Source organism: Mytilus galloprovincialis, chromosome 3 (assembly GCF_965363235.1).
Source record: "Mytilus galloprovincialis chromosome 3, xbMytGall1.hap1.1, whole genome shotgun sequence".
In the NCBI taxonomy this organism is placed as follows: Eukaryota; Metazoa; Mollusca; class Bivalvia; order Mytilida; family Mytilidae; genus Mytilus; species Mytilus galloprovincialis.
The window spans coordinates 53008453-53030029 of record NC_134840.1 but is presented as its reverse complement, the minus strand read 5'-3'; the positions used below and the strand labels follow the sequence as shown (position 1 = coordinate 53030029).

Below are 21577 nucleotides of genomic sequence, written 5' to 3'. Positions count from 1 at the left end.
AGAAATACTACATTGAATATTACAACGTTGGCTCTTTCCTTTTCTTTGCAATTCCTCAAAGATGGTTGAATATATCTATATGAAATGATATGCATTAAAATCCATGGATGAAGGATGTTCGTGTATGTGAGACGTTATCAAATAAAGCACTAGAAAAAAAAAAAAATTTAAATGATCAACTTCTTCGATTCCCTATAAATCAGTCCCTAGAATATTTAAATGTCAATCCAGGATGTGGGGTTATATGTCCAACATATCTTATGTGGCTACATAAATACCCTGCTAGCTTTTGTCTGTGTTATGGTTATATTTTTTATTTTATTCTTTGTTTTGATCGGATTGTTAAGACCTTTCCAAATTCCAACTGATTTTTCTTGTCCTGCTGTACTAGTCAATATCTTTGAATTTTGAAACCAAATTGAAAGGTTACCCATCTTATAAGGTTGCATTTCTATGATCCTAAAGGTGATTGTACACAATTCAACTCTTCACATCACAAAATGGGTATGTGGTATGATAACAGCACAATAATATCAACTGATGTTTACAGCTCTATATACTCAAGTTCCAAGATACTGTAGTTAGTTATATCTGTCAATGAATTCCTTCACAGTGTGACAAACATGTTGAGCAAATGGGTGAAGAAGTTTGAAGCTAAGACTGCATGAAATTTTTCAGAAATTAAAATATAATTAGTTTCATGGTCACCCTCCCTTCAGTTGTAAGGGAAGAACCTACTGAACATGAATTATTTTTAGATTTTAACATGACTTCCTTCAAACGCTTTGAGTACACACCCAAAGTAAAATATGAATATATTGCTAGGGCTGTTCCAATTGTACTCCCACTTCGTATGCTTATTTATGAATGAGGTACCCGACATCATAGAACGATGACGTTAGAATATAAGCATTTTATGGGAAAATACACGCTTGTGAATCTGAAAATCATCACAAGAAGGAAACATAAACAAAGGATGTTAAAATGTGGTATAAGCCATTGTTTTATATACATATAAGACATATAAGTAAATTATCATTTAAATTCATCCAAAACTATCTAAATACCTTATTGTAAATAGTTGAAGTATGTCACTTATTCAGTTTGCTCCGTTCTTCTATGCCAATTTAATAGTGCGTTTATTTATGGGAACGGCAAATATGTGCTTCCACCTAGATCACTTTGATCCAAAAGAATTGCCATATTTGTCCTATTAGAATCCAAATAATTCATGGGGGCTTGAATATCCCTTTATGCCGATATTTTACCCCTTGCTTTCGCTCAGGGTAAAATATTTGTCATAAAGGTCCAACCCGTGGTAAAATCATGATGTATTCAAGCCCCCATGAATTGTTTCTTAACTATTCTGGAGAATGATGATCCTGAAGAGGATTTGCACTTTAATAGTGCAGGATTACAGACAGGTTGTGTAAAACTGATGATTTTCCAATGAGAGACAAACTTCAAGAAAAAGCCTATTATTTATGAATTACAAGTATAGTTCAATAAACCACTTTCGAGTCCATGTTCACCGGAAAAAACTCGTCAATTATGGGTGCCTTTATGACATCATTAACCAGATAGAGGGGATCCCCTGTATCCCTGCACTATTAACGTTTATCAAGCGTCTTAGCGATCGTCATTGTGCGAGATAAATTAGAAATAATGTTTGTTTTGTAAATACTTAATAACAATTCCCTAATGACAGCAGTGCAGATTGTCAATTTTGAGAATTTAATTTGCTGAATAATTCATGCAATATAGCTTTATAGTTTCCCAACCACTCGCTCAACCAGATTTTTTTACTGAAATGCATCAAACTCGAAAGTTGTTTATTTTTTTATCATACATGCATTTTTTTTAAGTTTCAGGTAAATTTGTTGTCCTTAATTTTATTTCTAGCTTCATTGTACATAATAAGCAAGATCTCATGCATCATGATCTCACAGTAATAAAAACATTATAGAGTTTGATTTTTGTTCCATGTTGAAGGCTTCACTGTGACTTTGAGATGAAGAACAGCAATAAAAGCACTATTCCTTTGCTATTTGTGTTAGTTTTTTTTTAGTGTTCTGATTATGTGTCATGGATGGATTCCTTATATCCTCTGAAATGTCTACTTTTGAAATGTCAGAGTAAACTTATTTCCTAAAATAAATAAAAGACATATCATTTAGACAACCTTACAAAACAAAACAAAACAAAAATTCAAAACAAAATTTACTATCTGATTGAGGTATATCCCATATCTAGAAGCTTCTTAGTTCGTAAAGATGACATCTAGAGGTTGGAATGATTGGGCTTAAAACATTAAGAATTTTCTTAATATGCTGCCTGCAGAAATGTAATGAATAGTATGAAAATACTATATACAAGAACTGATTTAATCAATTTTAAATTTTGCTTATAGAAAAGATACAACATGTTGTCATTTCCCTTCCTATAGTATATGGTATTTGTAAAATGGCAATCATACAAAATATATCTATATTAAACTGATTTATTTAATATTAAATTTTGCGCACAGGAAAGTTGTTGGAGTTTCATAAGATGTTATCCTGTCATTTTCACTTCTAAAAGGAATGTGTAAAGCACCATCATCTGTCATCTGAGCTCTTGGATCATAGGTCCTTGGCCACTGAAAAAAAGTAAATAACTTCTGAGGTATTTTTTAAATTGATTGTTTTAAAACCACTTTTAAGTTCCCAATTTAGGCTATTTCCTGGCAACTAGTTTTTTTTTTTTGGTAGAGGAAGCCTGGCAAAACCACCAACCTTCGGGGTATTTTTTAAAGGAATTGCATAAAGATGGCACTTTCATTTCAGCAATATAATTTCTAAACATGTCCATATCTATGAACAAAGTACATGTATTGGTACACTTTTCAAAAGTATGAACCCTCTTCTGCTATGGTCAAGTAAAAAAAAAAATAGTTTTCTACTCCTTTTCCAGGATAGGAACCATATTAAAAATTTGTAAATACACTGTTCTGTGTCATGGTGATCAATTGTTTATTTGAATTCTTTGTTATGACACTAGAATGTGTGATATGTTATGATAAGAAGCATTAGAGCATACAAATTAAATGCAAAGGATAATAATGAAGGGCATTCGTGGCCTTATTTGGGAAACATTTGTAAATAAAATATAAACTGTATAGATCATTCAATAGATTTTGCTAATAACTACTCGTTAATTAATATAAATAAAAAACTTTTTCAAAGAAAAATCAATTGCTCTACCAGCAGCCTCATTGTTAAATATATATTTTGTGGAGGATTTTCCATTAAAGTCTGTTTGGCAAAACAACCTGACAGAATGACTGACATTAGTAAAAACAATGTGTAAAGGTTATTTTGTGGTGTTTGATAACATGGTGTTTAAAACAGAGAGATATAAACCATGTTAATTACAAATCTTTGCTATCGAAATATTATTTCTGTATCCTACTAATTCTTTAGAGTGGGGTGCTCATTTTCGCCATATCTTTCCATGTTTTCCACAGTTTATGTTTAGGTCTATATGTTTTTGAAGTATACTGATATTTCTACATGAAGATAACTTCAAATGCAAAATATTCTTAAGCTTGAAAACGTGTTTGTTTGAAAATAATCATCTGAAAAGTTAGATTAAAGGGTGTTTGAAATTGCCTGAAGATTTGTCAATGGGGGACACATATTCGCCGTTTTTATACATCTATTTAAACCCAAATAACTGCAGCTTTAAACAATATTTTTCAAATCAATTTCATTATAGATGGCAATAGCAGACATTTTAAAGGTGTACAGAACTGAAATTTAGGGCAATCAGTCAAAGATTTACTAAGAAATACTTCTTTGAAATCGTGTTATTCATTCAGAAAATTGGCCGAAAATCGTTATCCGTTTTTCGGTCCTTTGCGGTAAGTGCTTCAATTTTGTCGTAGTTTAAAATAAAATCATATTTGTTTTAAAAATCTTAGTTACCGGCATATTTCTTCCATTTCAGCCATCTTTTGAAGTATTTACAACTCAAAATTATAAAACGGCGAAATTGTGTCCCCGGCGAATATGCGCACCCCACTCTATATTTTAACTTTTTGAAATACATACCAAAACAGTAAAGTGATCGCTGTATGCTTTTGTTAGCAAGCTAACCTGCCTAGATCGCTGCCATTTTTGGAAAATCTCTCCATGTTTTGTTCCTAGCCTATGCTTACTGTCACGAAAATAATCTTTGGACATAAACATACAGGAATAACCACTGAACAATGCACCAAATAACATATAAGAGTCATCATGTGTACTGCAAAAAATAAGATATTTATGTCACTATTAAATACATAAAAATGAAATGCAATTGTCAAGTAGGACAGAGATAAAAAAAAATATTGAGCCTTCGTTTGTAATTGTTGAAAAATGCAATCACATTAATCATTGTCAAACTAATACTTGAGGATTGAAGAAGCCTTCTACTCTTTATTTTTGGATAAAAATGACTGAAATAAGTAAATTGTTTTTAAAATTCAGATGTTAACAATTACAAAGATCAATCACATTGTTTTTCAACCACCAGTTTATCATCATATATTTAGCAAGCTGCGATTATAAAAATAAAAGTTAGGAAATACACCTGTAAATTGGCATGTCATTGTAAGGAATGTCCTTACTGGTAATTTGCACCTGTAAATTGGCATGTCATTGTAAGGAATGTCCTTACTGGTAAAATACCAAAAAGTGACCGAAGCAAGTACGATGAATAACGAAGTCTATACGATGGTGCCGAAATTATATACGATAGCAAAAGATGGACATACGAAGGTTAACCGAAGACGGGTATTTAAGCTTCATATCTCAGCCGAAGCCTACACGATGGATCACGAAGGCTACACAATGGATTACGAAGGCTACACGATGGAATACGATGATGGCGCGATGGCCATACGATGTCTAAAAGACGTCGTGTACACAGGAAATTGGTTGCTCATTTTTTTAACTGCTGGTTCTAAAGACAATATTAAAGGTGTTTCCAGTTACTGAATGTTTTGGTTGATTTCTAAAAAAAATAGTTTATGTATCAAATATGCATATTCAATTTACCATTTTCTGCACGTGTCATATACAAATATTGTGTCCATATTTGTCCCCAATATGTTACATACGAGGGGGTGCCATGCTCGGCATTGCCTTGTTTGAACTGTAAAATGTGTGCACTAGTCTGAATAATCACCGATAATTATGCCCATGTTTACTGATCTATCTAAGGTAAAGGGTTCGTTGATCCCTTTTATTCAAAAAGAGCTCTTTCCAGGAGAATATCATAATAATATAGACAACAGGAAGGATGTGGGGAAAGCAACAAATGCGGCAAAATATGACATATAGAAAACAAAATGGTTATGGAGTAAACATTCGTGTGACAACAACTCAGACGATACATAAAAAATCAGAATAATGAAGAAAAAGTTGGTTTCCCTATATACGTGTACCTGCAGTGTTGGTGTACGAGGCGCGTTTATGAGTAACATCATGTTACTTGATATGATAAATTGAATTTTTTTTTATTTTACTTGTAAAAGTAAATCCTGAGCCTGTAATAGCTGCTCTTCTTGTTCTATTTGAATTAATAGAAACAATGCTGTCGCCTTTCTTGTTCTCATAGAATCATATGATATGAGCTCAATGTTTTGTGAACGTCTTTCTTAACTGTCGTATTAGACTGACCAGTGCATATCGCGCATGGCACTTTAAATGTATTTTAGCGCAAAAACTAACTTACATTTAGCTGGATTTATTGCCGTCGTAGTTCCATCTTGTCGCCTCCGTACTTTTATTCGATGGTAACACGACGGGATTACGAGGTCTTCACGAAGTCGTGTTGCCATCGTAAGACCTTCGGATAGCTTCCTGATTCATTCGTGTAGACATCGTAATGTTAAAACTGCCCGATGGAAACGATGGAAACACGAATGCAATACGATGTTCAAAGATGCATTCCCGGTGACATTACGATGGTGAGGATGGTTATACGAACTCAATACGAACCCTCAACATCGGATGCACCTTCGGGGATTTTTTAACATGTTAAAAAATTTAGAACCCTTCCCGAAGTTGTCCCCGAAGGCTAGAAAAAGTGGCCGATGGTTAAAGATGGTTAAAGATGGCACTACGAATAGCCCGATCTGGATACGATCAGTCCCGATTTTGAAAATTTCCATAATCGTGTTGCCATCGGCGTAAAAATCGGGACAGTGTGACGCGGGCATAATAATACTCAAAAGAATTTTTTGAATAAATAAAATGGGGGGGGGGGGAATTAGGATCAAATGGTAACCATTTTATTATGTTTATACAATAGGGACAAGTACTAGTCGTCGCATGTCCAGGGAGGTGTTGTCACTGACCCCCTCCTGTTACAATATAAACAAAATTTACCTTCTATGAACTTTAAATGTGTTTGCATTTCTGTATTCTCTAGGGAAAGTTTTTCTTGTTACAACTAATACTCTCTTTCCTTTGTTTGCAAAATAATCCACAGCCTTTTGACACTGCAAAATAATTTAATAAGTTTTAAAAAAAAAATTTATAAGTAGGTCTTTATCTTTTCCTTTTGACAATAAAGCTATGTAAAGACCAAGAAAACTGTGCATTTTCCTAAATTCAAAACTGAGCTACCTCATATTTTAATTAATAGGGCCAATTCCATGTTTGGCTATGTGAAACCCTATAAAACCAGTTTAGACCTCATGTCTTTAAACAAATAGAATGTGCTTATTATTAAAATACTGAAAACTGTCTGGAAGTTTCATTGAGTTCCATTCATTTAGTTTTATAGCTTGCTGTTCATTGTGAGCCATTGCTCTAAGTTGAAGGTCAAACTTTGACCTATAGTGATTTACTTTTACAAATTGTGACTTAGATGGAGAGTTGTCTCTTTGGCACCCATACCACATCTTCTTATATTTACTTAAGTAATAGCAGTATAAACAAAGTGTACCATCCTTGAGGTTATAGGGCAGGGTCATGTATTTCAATGACCAAAAATGTGAGATTATTTTTTGTTTTTTCAGATAAACCGGCATACAGATGTATGTATCATACATAAGAATGCGAGTTCTTATTATTGTGATCCCCACCCAGTTGCATTATTCGCATTAATAAAAACCTTGCAATGATTTCTGAATTTACAGTATTGAACTGATCAATTTAATTACTGTAAATGCTGAACTGTGTGAAATATGTGTAATTTTAATTGGTAAGCATACATGTATTATCTTGCTGGCAAATACATTTATTGTTTTAATGTTTATCATGATTATAGTCTTTGCAAGTTTGTCCAGCTTAAACTTAACGGTTTTGTTTGTGTAATAAACCTCAAATAAGATTAAAGGATGCTTTTAATTTTGCCCAAAAATGATACTCAAAACATTTTTCAACTATATGTTGCTTTTTCTTTTAAACATATTGATCCCAAACTCAAAGAGAAACTAACTACTGTAAATTATTGCGATGTTTTTATCATTGTAAAAACTGTGACAGGATTATAATCGGAATAATCTAAACTTGCATTTAAATTTTTTTTATATGAATTAAACAGGATTTTTTCCAATATCGCAAAAAATAAAATTGTGTTTTAGTCTAAAATGACAAAATCGCTATAATAAATGCACACAATAATTTCCGAATTCACAGTATTCCTTCATCATTTCTTAATGTTCTGAAAATATTTCCTGACTGTTGATCATGCAGCTAATATTTTTCTGACATCCCCTCAGCACCACAGCAATCTACATGAATAGACCTTAAAATAAAGACTTAACTGATTAAAACCAAAAATATTAAATGTGATTATATGATTAAAATCAACCACTGAACATCATAAAATGTAAGACTGTTACAAGTTTTCTGGAAAGTATTTTTCAGAAAAGCTTTGCTTGATCATGTTAATAGAGTAAATTCAGAAATTATTGCATACATTAATTATTGTTATATTTTTTTTAGTGGAAAAAATGAGAGCTTAATTATTGCAATTTTCACATAAAATCTCCGTACAGGTATAATATATATCAGATATCAGAATGTTTGTTCTTATTATTAGATACTCATTAAATTATATTATTTGCATTAATAAAAACCTCGCAATAATATCTGAATTTACAGTCATGTTATGTATATATATATGTTATATGTATTGGTCTATCTGAGACACTGGTATAAAGTACAGATTTAAGCATGTTGAGTAAATTAACCTTCTGAAATGAACTTCCATGTTGGTTAGGCCTTGTGACTTGAGAAAATATCAAATTCAGATTATCTATAACTATATCAAATGGACCATTCTTTTCGAGAAAACTTAGGAACGTCTTCAACTCTTCTGGTGATGTCCAATAAAAGGTGTCACCCTCATACAAGGTACGATCAAGAAATACACTTCTTAATTCCTGAAATTCTTCTTTTGTTATTTCAGCATGTTCCATTTTTCTCATACAACTTTTACACTCTCCCCTGTAAACAAATGAAATTATTTTTTGGAACTTTAATTCAAACTTTAAAAGTCTATAAAACTTTTACTTTTCTGTGAATAAAACTTTTGTTCAACATTTAGTACAAATCATTTATTTAAATCATTAAAAAACTTTTGTCTAATCAAATCTTCATAAAAAGTTTTATAGCACTCAATTCTTGTGGTAAATTTCTTTTAAAAAGTATATACATATAATTTGATTCATTCTGTATTTACTTATTTCATGTTGACCAAAAAAAATCAAAATTTAATCAAGTTAATCAGTTTGTAGAATGGAATAAAATAGTTGAATCTCCAATTACTAAGAGAATATATGTGCATACTTGTAATTAATAACAGTTTTCTTTACTTCACAACCATAAACCCTGAAAAAAAAACAAGAAATAAACTACATGGAGATATATTGTCAAAATATGTGTGCATTATTGCATATTTTGAGAGTGCACACCAACATTGCCTTGTGTTTTATCTCAATGAAAAATCAACATACATGAAGGATCACTTTTGTTTCAATAGCTTTAGACATGTTAGAGAGGAGCACACATGTATTAATTACAAATTCAGTTGCATTTAGTCCTTCCAATGACTTACTTTTAGATTTTTATAATACTTGAAGATTTGAAGGTAAATTAAATGAGAGATCTTTCCTGTATTGTATTCCCTTAAACAGCATTACATATTAAAACTTCAAAGTTGAAAGAAGATACATTTGTATATTATATAGATAAACATGCAAAAGAAAAGTAACCATGTAGAAATATTGACATAAAAGAAAAATTGTAAACTATACCGCCCCAAAAATTATCCTAGGGTATAGGAGCCCAGTGGCAAGAGGGGGGCAATAGCCCATTTTACAAAACTGTTTTTGTCCAGCTTCCCAACTATTTGGCAAAAAGAAAATTTTATAAAATTGAAATAACATGAAAATGAGTGAGGACACTGCTTAATTTCTAGACTATTAGATTAAGGATGTTTGTCTAATAAGCTAATAACTTGCATTTACCTGTTTGTTTATTTTTGATAAATTAGAAGATGTTGTATGACTACCACAGAGACAACTATCAAATAATGACCAAAGAACAAATATGTGAACAATTACAGGTTTCTGCATGACCTTTAAGAATGAGCAAAACCTATTTGTTATATGTATTCATAAAACATGTATAAAGCCACTACACTGCAAAATGTAAACAACTTAAATGATAAAACCAGCAACTTGATTTATTATTACAGTAACTATGAAAAAAACAAAAAAGGTGACAGCAACCATTGTCACCCATTCAACAATAAGCTACTGGTTTTGGAAAGACACACAAAAAAGTACATGTAAAGTGGTTAAGAGTCCTTTTAAACTCTCAACCTCTACATGTAGCTTGGGACAGTGGTGTAACAACTTAACATAAGAACAACATGTAGAAATCAGAATGATAGATTGTACTAGTACAGGCCTCTACAATAACGTTTTTTTCAACTTGTCCTGTCGGACAAGTACATACCAAAATTTACTTGTACAAAAAATTTCTATTAAAAATAACCTTTTTATATTTTTACTTGATTAAAGAAACAAAACGAATTTAAACAATAGACAGGATTTGATGTATATGTTTGATTTGAAATACCTTTCAAAAATATGAGTCAAGTTCAACTGAATCTAGTCATGTCACAGGACTTAGGTTCTAGTTTTTCATCAATGCCAGTCTCATCAGACTCAAAACATGAGGCACCATCTGATAGGCCTGTACACTCATTGGATTTGTATAATCCTTTTTTTCTTTAAATTGAAAAAAGTTTATTGAAATGCAATCAATTGAAAGAAGAAGATAAGGTATGATTGCCAATGAGACAACTCTCTGCAAGAGACCAAATGACACAGAAACTAACAACTATAGGTCACCATATTGTCAGTATTTTTTTTCTTCTTATGATCAAATATGATTGTGTGAATTTAATGGTAAATAAAAAAATAAAAATTTTGTGAAAAAATTACCAGTATGGTATTTGTTATAAGGAACAGAATAAGGTAGCAAAATGAGGTATGATTTGTCTTGGTCGGAAATGTCTCCGGCCTTGCCAAACTGTCTATCAATCATGTCTACTAAATATGTCTCCTACGGTGCCAAACTGTCTATTAAACTTCAGTTGAACCTGTAGAGGTGAAGAACTGTCCTGTAAAGTTACCTTATCTACAAAGGCATCATTGATTCAGATCAGTAAGACTGGTTTCCGAGAATAGTATACATTTTACCTATTGAAAAGTACCTGACAAAGAACCAGTTAAAATTTATCGATTGCAAGTAAACATGTTGAAGAAAAAAGGTTTTGCATTTGAATAAACAGAATGCAGAAACATGTCAAACTAATATTTGTTTTCTTGTTTTTTGTTTATAATTACTCTGTTCATCAAAGTTGGATTAAATTTATTTTCTGCTGAATAATCATGTACTTGTCCCGACGGACAAGCTTGATACAGCTTTTACTTGCCCGACCTTTCTTCCCTCTGGTACCGGACAATCGGACAAGCGTTATTGTCGAGGCCTGTAGTAAAATTTTAGATCAGAGCTTTTTGAGTTTTGGCATATAAAAAAATCTAACAGTTAAAAATACAAACTTTTCCAAGTAGTTTTGAATGTCATTAGCTGTGTCTTCATTTGGAAATATATAATACTTTTGAAGCATGTTGAGAAGATAGTCAAATGTTGGACCTTCCGGATACTTTTTACATACATCTATAGTTTCCTCCAGAACTTCTTGAATAATGCTTTCATGTGGATCGTGTGAAGGTCTGTCATTGTATGCCATGTCAAAGGTAGAAATGAAGCACTCTAAATCTTGATTGTTCAAAGCAGCCTTTAAAATAGGGATATAAAATGAGAATGGTATTCCTGTATAAGAATCAACCTTGTTTACCAATTCCAGGCCTTTCTTCCATTGTGTAGTTGTTGAAAAAGCAGCAATTAATTTTTGTAACAACCTCCTGTCTAAAATATCTAGATAACCTTCACATTCCTTAAACTGTGAGTAAATTAGTTCATCATTCTCATGATTACTGTTAGTTTTCCCTAACAACTCTATGTACTCAACTCTTGGGATAATTCCAAGTTTTCTTCCTTTCTGGGACAAATACTCTAAAAATATATTAGCTCCATCTAAATTTTTATTTTCTTCCAATTCTATCATAACAATATTGTCAAACAGTTTGGATTTATGATGATTTTCCTCTTTCACTCTTGATTCCAGATCTTCAAAATACTGAACAGTGAACTGAGTGTTTGACTCTGTAACAGCTAAATGAAACTCCTTTAAAACTGTTCCAAATCCATCCCATTTGTCTGTACTTATTTCTTCAACATTTTCAGTCTCTTTTTTAAAATAATGGCTTTTTGTGTATATTTGTCTACATTGTTGAACTTTGATACTACTATAATAATATCTTATTTTACTATATGTTGGTTTATTATAAAGACAAATACTGTTAGAAGAATGGAAGTGTGATCTTGTAGTACCGCATCTACATGAGAGCTTGATCAATTGCCGAAATGTCATGATGACTGAGTATCTGTATCAAAAGAAATATTTTCTATTCCATAAAGGTCAAGTCCATCTTTCTAAAAAAAAAACGTTGAGACTGTTATTCATGAAAATGTATGTTGCATAATATGTTATACAATGTATGGTCGATAAAATGTTATGTCATGTAAATGTAACATATATTTTGCATCAAATGTTTATCTAGTTTCAGATATGTATGTACTTTTGTAGGCTGCTAATTCCTTTTTCAGAGTAGATTAATGAAAATATAAAAAAAAAGTCATTCATCATGTTATTATTTGATTTATTTACATCAGATACAAAATGTGCATCTAACAGGCTATTGTTTGAACTTGGAATTATTTTTAATTATGGAATTTGCATAATTTCTTGTGCTTGAAATTTTTAATAAATTCCATGTTTATTTGGTATTATAATGTTTGAACATTAATCCTTACACTTTCGATACAATGTATTTTGTATAGATAATGTTGTGCGCGGCACAGTACATTCTATTGAAAATGTACCATCTTCTTTGTAAAAGAAAGTGTTGCGCGCAGCACAGAACATTCAAGTACAGAATAAACATGAAATTTATTAAAAATTTTAAGCAGAAGAAATTATACAAATTCCATAATTAAATATAATTCCAATTTCAAATAATAAAATTGAGAATGGAAATGGGGAATGTGTCAAAGAGACAACAACCCGACCATAGAAAAAACAACAGCAGAAGGTCACCAACAGGTCTTCAATGTAGCGAGAAATTCCCGCACCCGGAGGCGTCCCTCAGCTGGCCCCTAAACAAATATATACTAGTTCAGTGATCATGAACGCCAGACTAATTTCCAAATTATACACAAGAAACTAAAATCAAAATAATACAAGATTAACAAAGGCCAGAGGCTCCTGACTTGGGACAGGCGCAAAAAATGTGGCGGGGTTAAACATGTTTATGAGATCTCAAACCTCCCCCTATACCTCTAGCCAATGTAATAAAGTAAACGCATAACAATACACACATTTAAAATTCAGTTCAAGAGAAGTCTGTTATCTAAAAATTGCATTTGGATAAATGTCAAAAGTTCTCTTTTTGTTTATTTCAGGCTTTATAACTAGTTTGCTCTAAGACATTTTGGTCTTGTAATATAATGTTAGAAAAGATGTCCTATTTTTGGACAAAACATAAATGAACATATATGAGGCTCTCAAGAGTCTGAATTGCTCAACTGTGCCTTCATTGTGTAGTTCTGTGAAACAATCTTCTAAAGAAAACCATTTTAGCAATGTTTAGGCAACTGAATTTGTGATATTTATTTGTTGACTTCCTTATTTACCAGTATTACATTTTTTACATTATTTTCAGTATTGTGGTAGATTGTTCTATGTATGTTTTAATATTGTTGTATGATATGTATGTCAATCAATATGTGACACAATATATATAATAAAATAGATTATTATTATTATTATTTATTATTATTACCTTTTATATTAAATTAGTAATGGAAATGAAATTAATCTAATTAAATGACCAAGAAGTGTATGATCATCAGTTTGATCAAAATAGGTAACCAGTGAGGGAACATAAACTTATAGCGAAATCCTGTATTAAGAAAAAAAATGATTTAGACCCTTTATACATATTCAGACTTTAATATAGCATAATTTAAAGGATACAATATCCATCAAGCAAGAGAAAATCTACCCAAAATAAAAAAATAAATCACAAGTGTACATATATGAATGATAGCATTGAAATGACAGAAATAAAAAGTGGTGATTGTAGACTGATGCATGTCTATATACAAAATGTCAAGCTCTAAATCATTCTGAGTCTAAAATATTATAATTCAACCAAAAAACATTCTTGAATTGGGGAGTCTCATCACATGAAATGTCAGGATTTAGACGAAGTGGTGGTCTTAGTGGTGTCAAGACTCATACATTTGTGTACATTGGCTGCATTTTCCTTTGACATTTTGATCTATTGTTTTTTTTTTTTCTTTGATCTAATACAGTTTTTGCAAAATATAAGTTAACACATTTGCTTCAAAATCAAAATCAAATCAAATCAAATAATTTTATTGGTGTAAATTTCTATACAGAAATGATACCAGCTAACATTTACAAAATACAAATACAAATGAAACTTGACAGCTATGTGGTCTGAATGTTTTGACCACCAAAGTTTTATATACGACTGACACAAATTGGTATCAGAGGCGGATTTAGGGGGGCCCAGGGGGCCGGGTCCCCCCCCTTTCTGGGAAAAATTTGTTTGCATATATAGGGAATCACTGAAGCTTGACTGGAGCAGGCCCCCCCTTAGGCAGTCAGTGGGCCCCCACTTATGAAAATTTCTGGATCCGCACTGGGTATTTTGCAATAGAAATAATTGTAAGGACCAGCAGATTGTCTTTTATAAGGACCACCATAAACAGATATTTTCGAGAACTGTTTTGAGTGTGTATGCAATTACTTTTACCTGTTTGCCTTTTATCATTTTTGCTTTCAGTATTTCAGCTTTTAACACACCTTATAATAAATATTGCATTATTGGCCTCATTAAAAGGTAACATATTTTAACTTGTATCTTTAATTCTTTCAACAAGAAATTAAAATCGTCCTCTTACCAGTCATAAAAAATATATCACCTAGTTGTATATTGATTGTCCAAGTGACTGTTGACTGATAAGCTGCATGGCTCTGTTTTCCTTTTTTTTTTGTGCATGGGTTTTGTAGGAGATCAACTGTGGATGGGAGAGAAATGTTAATTTGATGTTCATTCTCGTCTATGCTTGTAAGGAAGTTCGTCCTATTTAGGACCACCTTTTGAACTAAAGACCTTTGAAAAGCACTATTTCCAAAAATCTTTTTAAATGTTCAAAAAGTTAAGCTCTATTTGAGTACTTATAAATTAATGAAAAAAACAGGTAAATGAAATGAAGTACAATTGTGCATACAAATCACTAAATAAAAAGCAAATAAAAGTGAGAATGGAAATGGGGAATGTGTCAAAGAGACAACAACCCGACCATTGAACAGACAACAGCAGAAAGTCACCAATAGGTCTTCATTGCAGCGAGAAATTCCCGCACCCGGACGCGTCCTTCACCTGGCCCCTACATAAATACATATACTAGCCGTTCACTGAGTGATAATGAACGCCATACTAAACTACAAATTATACACAAGAAACTAAAATTAAAAATAATACAAGACTAACAAAGGCCAGAGGCTCCTGACGTGGGATAGGCACAAAAATGCGGCGGGGTTAAACATGTTTATGGGATCTCAACCCTCCCCCTTTACCTCTAGCCAATGTAGAAAAGTAAACGCATAACAATACGCACATTAAAATTCAGTTCAAGAGAAGTCCTAGTCTGATGTCAGAAGATGTAACAAAAGAAAATAACACAAAATGACAATAATACATAAATAACCAAAGCTGAATAACTTATAAGAACATGTAGAACACCTTTTGAAATACCTTTCGAACCGCATTTAACACATGACCTAGCTATTTCTATCATCTATTTATCTTTCAAATAAGAAGCACAATCAACAGTATGGTGACATCCAATGATCAGATAGACCACGAGAAAGCATATCATATATGGAATTAGTATTGGGGTAACTGAAAAAATGAAATCATTGGATATGCCCACAAGACCGTGCTAGCAGCCAAATATTCATTGGCGGTGTGAAGCAATCTTCCAGTATTCAATAAGGTTGCTTGGCATCCACGATTCTTACTTTTTTACCAGATAAGGATCACTCTTCAAATGATTTATGTTATCTTTAACTAATCTGAAAAAACATCATACAGTTATATTGGTGGTACACATGATGGTTTACCATATTTCACCAATTTTGTAGATAGTTTGTCTATTTTACATTATATTTATCTATTTTTTTATACCTTTTCTTCGCTTAAATTGTAAGCTTATTAAAAATTAAACATGTTCTTGTCAAAAATCTATTTTCTTCAAACTAGCGGAAGATTACTTAAATCTTAACCAATATCGATGGCAAAGTTTACCAAACATGTACTAGATTTTAACACTTGGGTAACTTGCTTATAATTTAGTTTGTGACATTGTAATTATTCTCCTTAACTGTAACCTCATTTTTGGTCGGTGTTAATGACTTAACTAAAAAAATATGCATAGTATATAGTTTTCCAAGAAGACGTTTATTGGCTACCTCCGATGCTTAGATCTCTATCATTATTCTCTGATTTATTCTATGAATTTTACAAAGTTCTCCTGATTTTTTTTTTGCTCCCATGATTTGTTTTGTTTATTCTTCCGATAGTTTGAAAAGTATTTTCGATAACTACTAAATCGAAGCATATACATATGCTATGAGTATTGTAATGCGTCTTCTGATTGGCTGACGTTATTTTGTTATCAGCCCATAGACATAATTTAGTCATGTGACCGTGACGTCATCAACGTTTTTTCATGGTTTTCTACGGTTTAAAATTGAATTTAGAATTAAATTATAAGAAATGACTGTAATATTTTTTCTGTCTATTCGAATTAACATAAAAAATGTGTTGCACACTGTTAAATAACCCGCTACGCGCGTTATTCAGTGTGCACCAAATTTTTTGTTATTTCTTCATAGACAGAAAAAATATTACAGTCATTCCTTAAATAAAAAGATTAGCTAAATAAAAATTATAAGTTTCACATAGATAATTTTACTTTATACTTGTCAAAACTATAATAAAAACATTGTATAACGATGGTCATTACCGATATGACGACGACTTAAAAAAAAATCCAAAAAATTCTTAATGAACCGTTACACAAGAAGTCACTGGAAAGTAACATAGTTTATTTAAGTTGTCTTATGAATATGGTGTATTGCAGTCATGTTACGATATTTGAGTTCTAGAGCTTCTTAAAAACACCGTAGAAATATCGAAATGGCCCAAGACCTCGGTATCACTGTACGCATCTACAAAAAGGCTAGCTCTTCTCTCACAAACAAAAGGTGTAAATAAAAAAGATCGTGCACAACCAAGACTTGCAAATGCAAAAAAGCTACGATACCATGTGGAAGTAAATGTCAGCCAAGCCTACATGCAAGAATATAATTAGCGATGAAAACTTACTATGGCATCTAATTTAAGTACGTAGTATTTGAATTATAAAATTAATAAATTGTCATGTAACCATCATTGTTTTTTAGATAAAGTTTTTGTATTATTCTAAATTTTAATATAATGTAATTAAAAAAAAAATACCTATATGGTCCAAATACTCATATGGTCCTGCCCGTTAATAACCGAACGAGTATCATACTCATAAGCCCGTCGGACCATATGAGTATACGCATATGGTCATGACCGTACGTGTATGGTCCAAATACTTATATGGTCCGGAACATATATAAGCAGGTTTTTTTTAATGAAAGTATTTTGAACTATTTTTGAATGAGTCGAATTAGGAAAACTCAACTGTCTTGAAAAAGATATTTCTTGAAGTTGATATGAATATTTGTGAGGAAGTTTTTTTTTTAATAAAGACTTTTACATTATAATGTGCAAAAGATGAGAAGATAACTATATATATGCAGTAATTAAACTCCGACTGTAATTAAGATGGATTAACATCTATAGCCTTGCTGATTGAGAGACAACTTCTCCTATTTTATCATACATATATTATCTGCAGTATTACCAAATTGTCACAGACTGATCGATTTCCAAGCATCTAATAGTAAGCCTCTATTGATCTGTTCACGATTCCAATAATTTATTCATAACATCCGCCATTTAAAGAATAGATGGAACTTTGTATTGATTATACTATAAACCATGTGTATCTGTGTTTGTAAATAATGTCACGTTACATGAAAGCAGAGAAGAAACAATTTTCCAAAAATGTTCACGACTTTATTATTCGTCCATTGTTGCGACAGCGGCAGACAGGAGAACTATGCGACATCACATTGGTAATTAACGGGAAAAAATTCAGTGCACATCGTTCAATTCTTGGATTATGGAGTCCATATTTTCTTTCAATGTTTACATGCGAGATGAGAGAAAAGTGTATAGAGGAAATAGATCTGACTGAATCCCTTGTTTTAGATGAGGACGATGTATTTGGTCTAGTTTTAGATTACATGTATACGGGATCGTTAACCATCTGCATAGAGAATGTAGAAGCAGTATTAAGAATCTCAGACTTTCTGCTTTTGGATGATGTGAAGGAATACTGCAGACAATTCTATATAGACTTAGGTAATTTGGACTTGTCCAATTGTCTCCGGGTCAGATTTTTAGCTGAAACCCATAATTTATTAGATGTTTGTAATGCCTGTCAAAAGATGATTGAGTCGCGCTTTCATGACTATCTTATTTTCCAGCCTGATATCATAGAACTACCCCCACAGTATTTTTTCCAGTTACTGGAGGATCCAAGAAACGTGATTCATTCGAATTATTCTGACCTCAAAAAACTAATACAAAAATGGGTCGATTTCGATCGAGCTACACGAATAGATTTTCATGAAGATTTGAGTGCTTGCATCAAACTTTGGGTATGTGACTCAACAGATACGCCGAGTACTATGCTGTCCTTCGGTTGCATGGATTTCTATAAAAGTGAAATATCTATGCAATCTTCGCTTACGGACGGCAATCGTAAGGCCAAAGGGTATGTTCTTCTATCTCAAGTGCGAGACAATGTCATGCACGGTTCTTTTGGAATGCAGGAAGATCCAAAACCAGTATTATATAGTGTAGTATGTAATCAAGGTATGAAATATATTAAGATGCTTGTTTACAGTGTTTTTGACAGAAAATGGTACAGTTTCCCTATACCGGGAGAAAAGCTATCACATTTAATCCCAACAAGACAGACCGTCTGTAGTCTTGTATCTTACAGAAGTTGCTTATATATGTATTTATGTTCTAGTTTTCCGTATCCCACTGATATGTTGAAGATAAATATACTGATGATAGATATGCTGAAAGGAGCTCCCGTTCTCTATTCATTCCGTACTACAGATTTCTACAACCCTAGCTACCGGACTACCTTAACGAACTATAGATCCGTCCCTCCAGCTATTGTAGCTTGTAATCACCACCTATATATTGTTGGCAACAGAGAAGGAACAGGAAATATTTTCATGTGCAATACAACTAATCAGCAGTACAAATGTTTTCAAATTCCTGGTGCTCGTTTTATCAGTCTCGCCAGAGCTGTTGTTAAGAATGATCGATTCGTATTTCTTTGGTTTAGACATAGAACTGGCCCATCAGAAGAATTCAGTATCAAGAAAAATATTGGCTTCGTTATGTTTGATTCTAAAAATAGAATATTCAATTCTTGGGAAATATCTCCTCCTGATATTTCTTATGATGATTTTTCATCTCCATACACTTTGTGCGTAAGAGACGAGACGGTTTTAATTTACCACCCTGGTAAACCGGCACTTGTTCTTGATGAAGTAAGATACAAATGGATCATATCGTTAAGAAAAGTTCCATCCTTAGAGTTAACCAAATATGCAGATGCATATGGCTTCCATCTACACGTGGCAACAAACAATGGGATATTTGTTTTAGAAAATGATGCACCATTTACTACCTCAATGTACGAAATAAATGAAACGTTTCCTCACCCGATCGTTCACGTTCCTCCACCAATAGATAATTTATCTTTAGTTGCGGCTGGATATTTATCAAGTCAAGATTTAAACGGACTTGAAGTATTTGATAAATATGACGAATGCTATGCAAATGCTCTTCATGTAACAATGAAATTGTCCGAACCAGAAACCGAAGATAGCGGAACCTCGCCTTCGGACCGTGACTCGGAGAACGATTTTGAATATGATGAGGATATATATGATTATGACTACGATCTAATCGGTGAATACGGGTTCTGAACTTAATTGACGCAAGTTTATTATGTATATTATGTTATCAATAAATCCAAGTCGTTATATTAGAAAATTACAAATATATTTCTACTACGTATTACTGTTTTTTTTGTTTCAGTGTATGGAAACATCCGTTCGCTTCTCAGTTTCAAAATAGAATGAAATTCATAACAGTGTGGTCGACGGTAAAACGTTTATTAGTAATTGTACTGAAAAGTTTACCTATAACTTGTTTGTCGTGGGCGATGATTTTATGCTCACTCAGTCTATCGGAGGCCTTCAAGTGGGGATTTAAATAATCATTTGTTACACATTTTGATACATAAAATGAAACTTTCTTTTCACAAATCATTTAAGGAATTTATTTTAAATAATTGTTATACCATCACTTACAACAGTTTCACTTTTAAGAATATTAATGTCCAGAGCTGATATCAATAAATAATAATAATAAAAAAAAAGTTTATTCATGGTAAAAAAAAAACAAAAAAACTTTTAAGTTAATGGGGACCCGCGTTATTTCAGAAAATATCTTATTGATTAAGAGAACAAAAACTTCTACGTTGTGATCATTTAAGAGTGGCCTTCTATTTATTCAATGCTAACCATGCGGGCTTTGTTTTTTTTTTTATATGCCATAAATCGATTCGTTCATTCAGATATTTGTCAGTTTGCCTTGGCTCTTCAAGTCCAACACACAACTTCTCACGAAATTGGTATTTTTCTTACAAAAATTACATCCATGTGATGTATTCTTTTCATGGAGAATGAATGTTGCACCTTATTTTATTTGTTATCGTTTTTTTTGTGTGTATCATTGACGTATAAGACAACCTGAATCTTCTTTATTCAAATTTAAAACATACGAGATGGCAATTATGACACAAAATAACTAAATTAAACTTACAGCAGAAAAAAGATAATGAACATCGCTTTTATAGTCTTCTAAATATCGAAGACACAAAGTCAGTGGTCTTTTTAAAAATGATGTAAATTTATAAAGGAAACAACAAACAAAATAGTTCGAATATTTATATTGGAAAAAGTAACGGTGTGTAAATCATAACAATTATTTTATTTCAATGAAAATCAAACTGTTGAATTTTTCCGCTGCGAGCAAATTTTTAATTTTGGTCGCATTTTTAAAATCAATAAATCTTGTATTCTTGTTGGAAGCTGCACTGTGTAGTTTATACTCGTTTTTTTAATGCCACACAAATCCAACACAGACAAAAAAAAAATGGTAGGTTCAAGAAATAATTGATGCAAACTATACTTTATTGTAGTTTTAACATGGGTAGGCATTATATTCGTGATTATTTTTGCCCTAGCGATATCGAAAAACTATTATAAAAAGTGTCCTAGTTCAGTGAAAATGTACGTCATACTTATTTCCTAAACAAATAAATAAACAAACATTAATTAACATACAACACTACCAAAGGCCAGAGACTCCTTACTTGTATGATTTTGTAAAAAAATGCATCTTTTTAAAATAGTCGAAACCAAAATTGTCTGTCCAATGGAAAAGTCGAAGCCCAAAAAAGATGAACAGTGCATTATAGAAACTTTACATAGAAGCTGGTTGCAAAAGTTAACGACAAGATCTATTTTATAACTTGAGTATGCCTAATACTATTAA

General features: G+C 32.1%; 2 protein-coding genes across 3 annotated transcripts; one reads left to right on the top strand and one right to left on the bottom strand.

Annotated features, from left to right (window-relative positions):
* Window positions 1-2484: 2484 nt before the first annotated feature.
* LOC143068292 (mitochondrial ribonuclease P catalytic subunit-like) lies at window positions 2485-14804 on the bottom strand. 2 transcript variants are annotated; one of them, XM_076242219.1, is made up of 7 exons: window positions 14688-14804; window positions 11111-12107; window positions 8826-8867; window positions 8228-8483; window positions 6414-6526; window positions 4092-4284; window positions 2485-2638 (listed from the first exon to the last, which is right to left on the bottom strand). In XM_076242219.1, exons 2-7 carry the CDS (start codon window positions 12043-12045, stop codon window positions 2501-2503), a joined length of 1677 nt encoding a protein of 558 aa, XP_076098334.1. In that variant the 5' UTR covers window positions 12046-12107; window positions 14688-14804; the 3' UTR covers window positions 2485-2500. The 2 variants fall into 2 exon arrangements, with proteins under 2 accessions (XP_076098334.1, XP_076098333.1); XM_076242218.1 differs by having other exon boundaries at window positions 14667-14796.
* A 3034-nt stretch (window positions 14805-17838) lies between these two features.
* Window positions 17839-21110, top strand: LOC143068291 (uncharacterized). The gene has a single exon (XM_076242217.1). It carries the CDS (start codon window positions 17887-17889, stop codon window positions 19939-19941), a length of 2055 nt encoding a protein of 684 aa, XP_076098332.1. The 5' UTR covers window positions 17839-17886; the 3' UTR covers window positions 19942-21110.
* The last annotated feature ends 467 nt before the right edge of the window (window positions 21111-21577 follow it).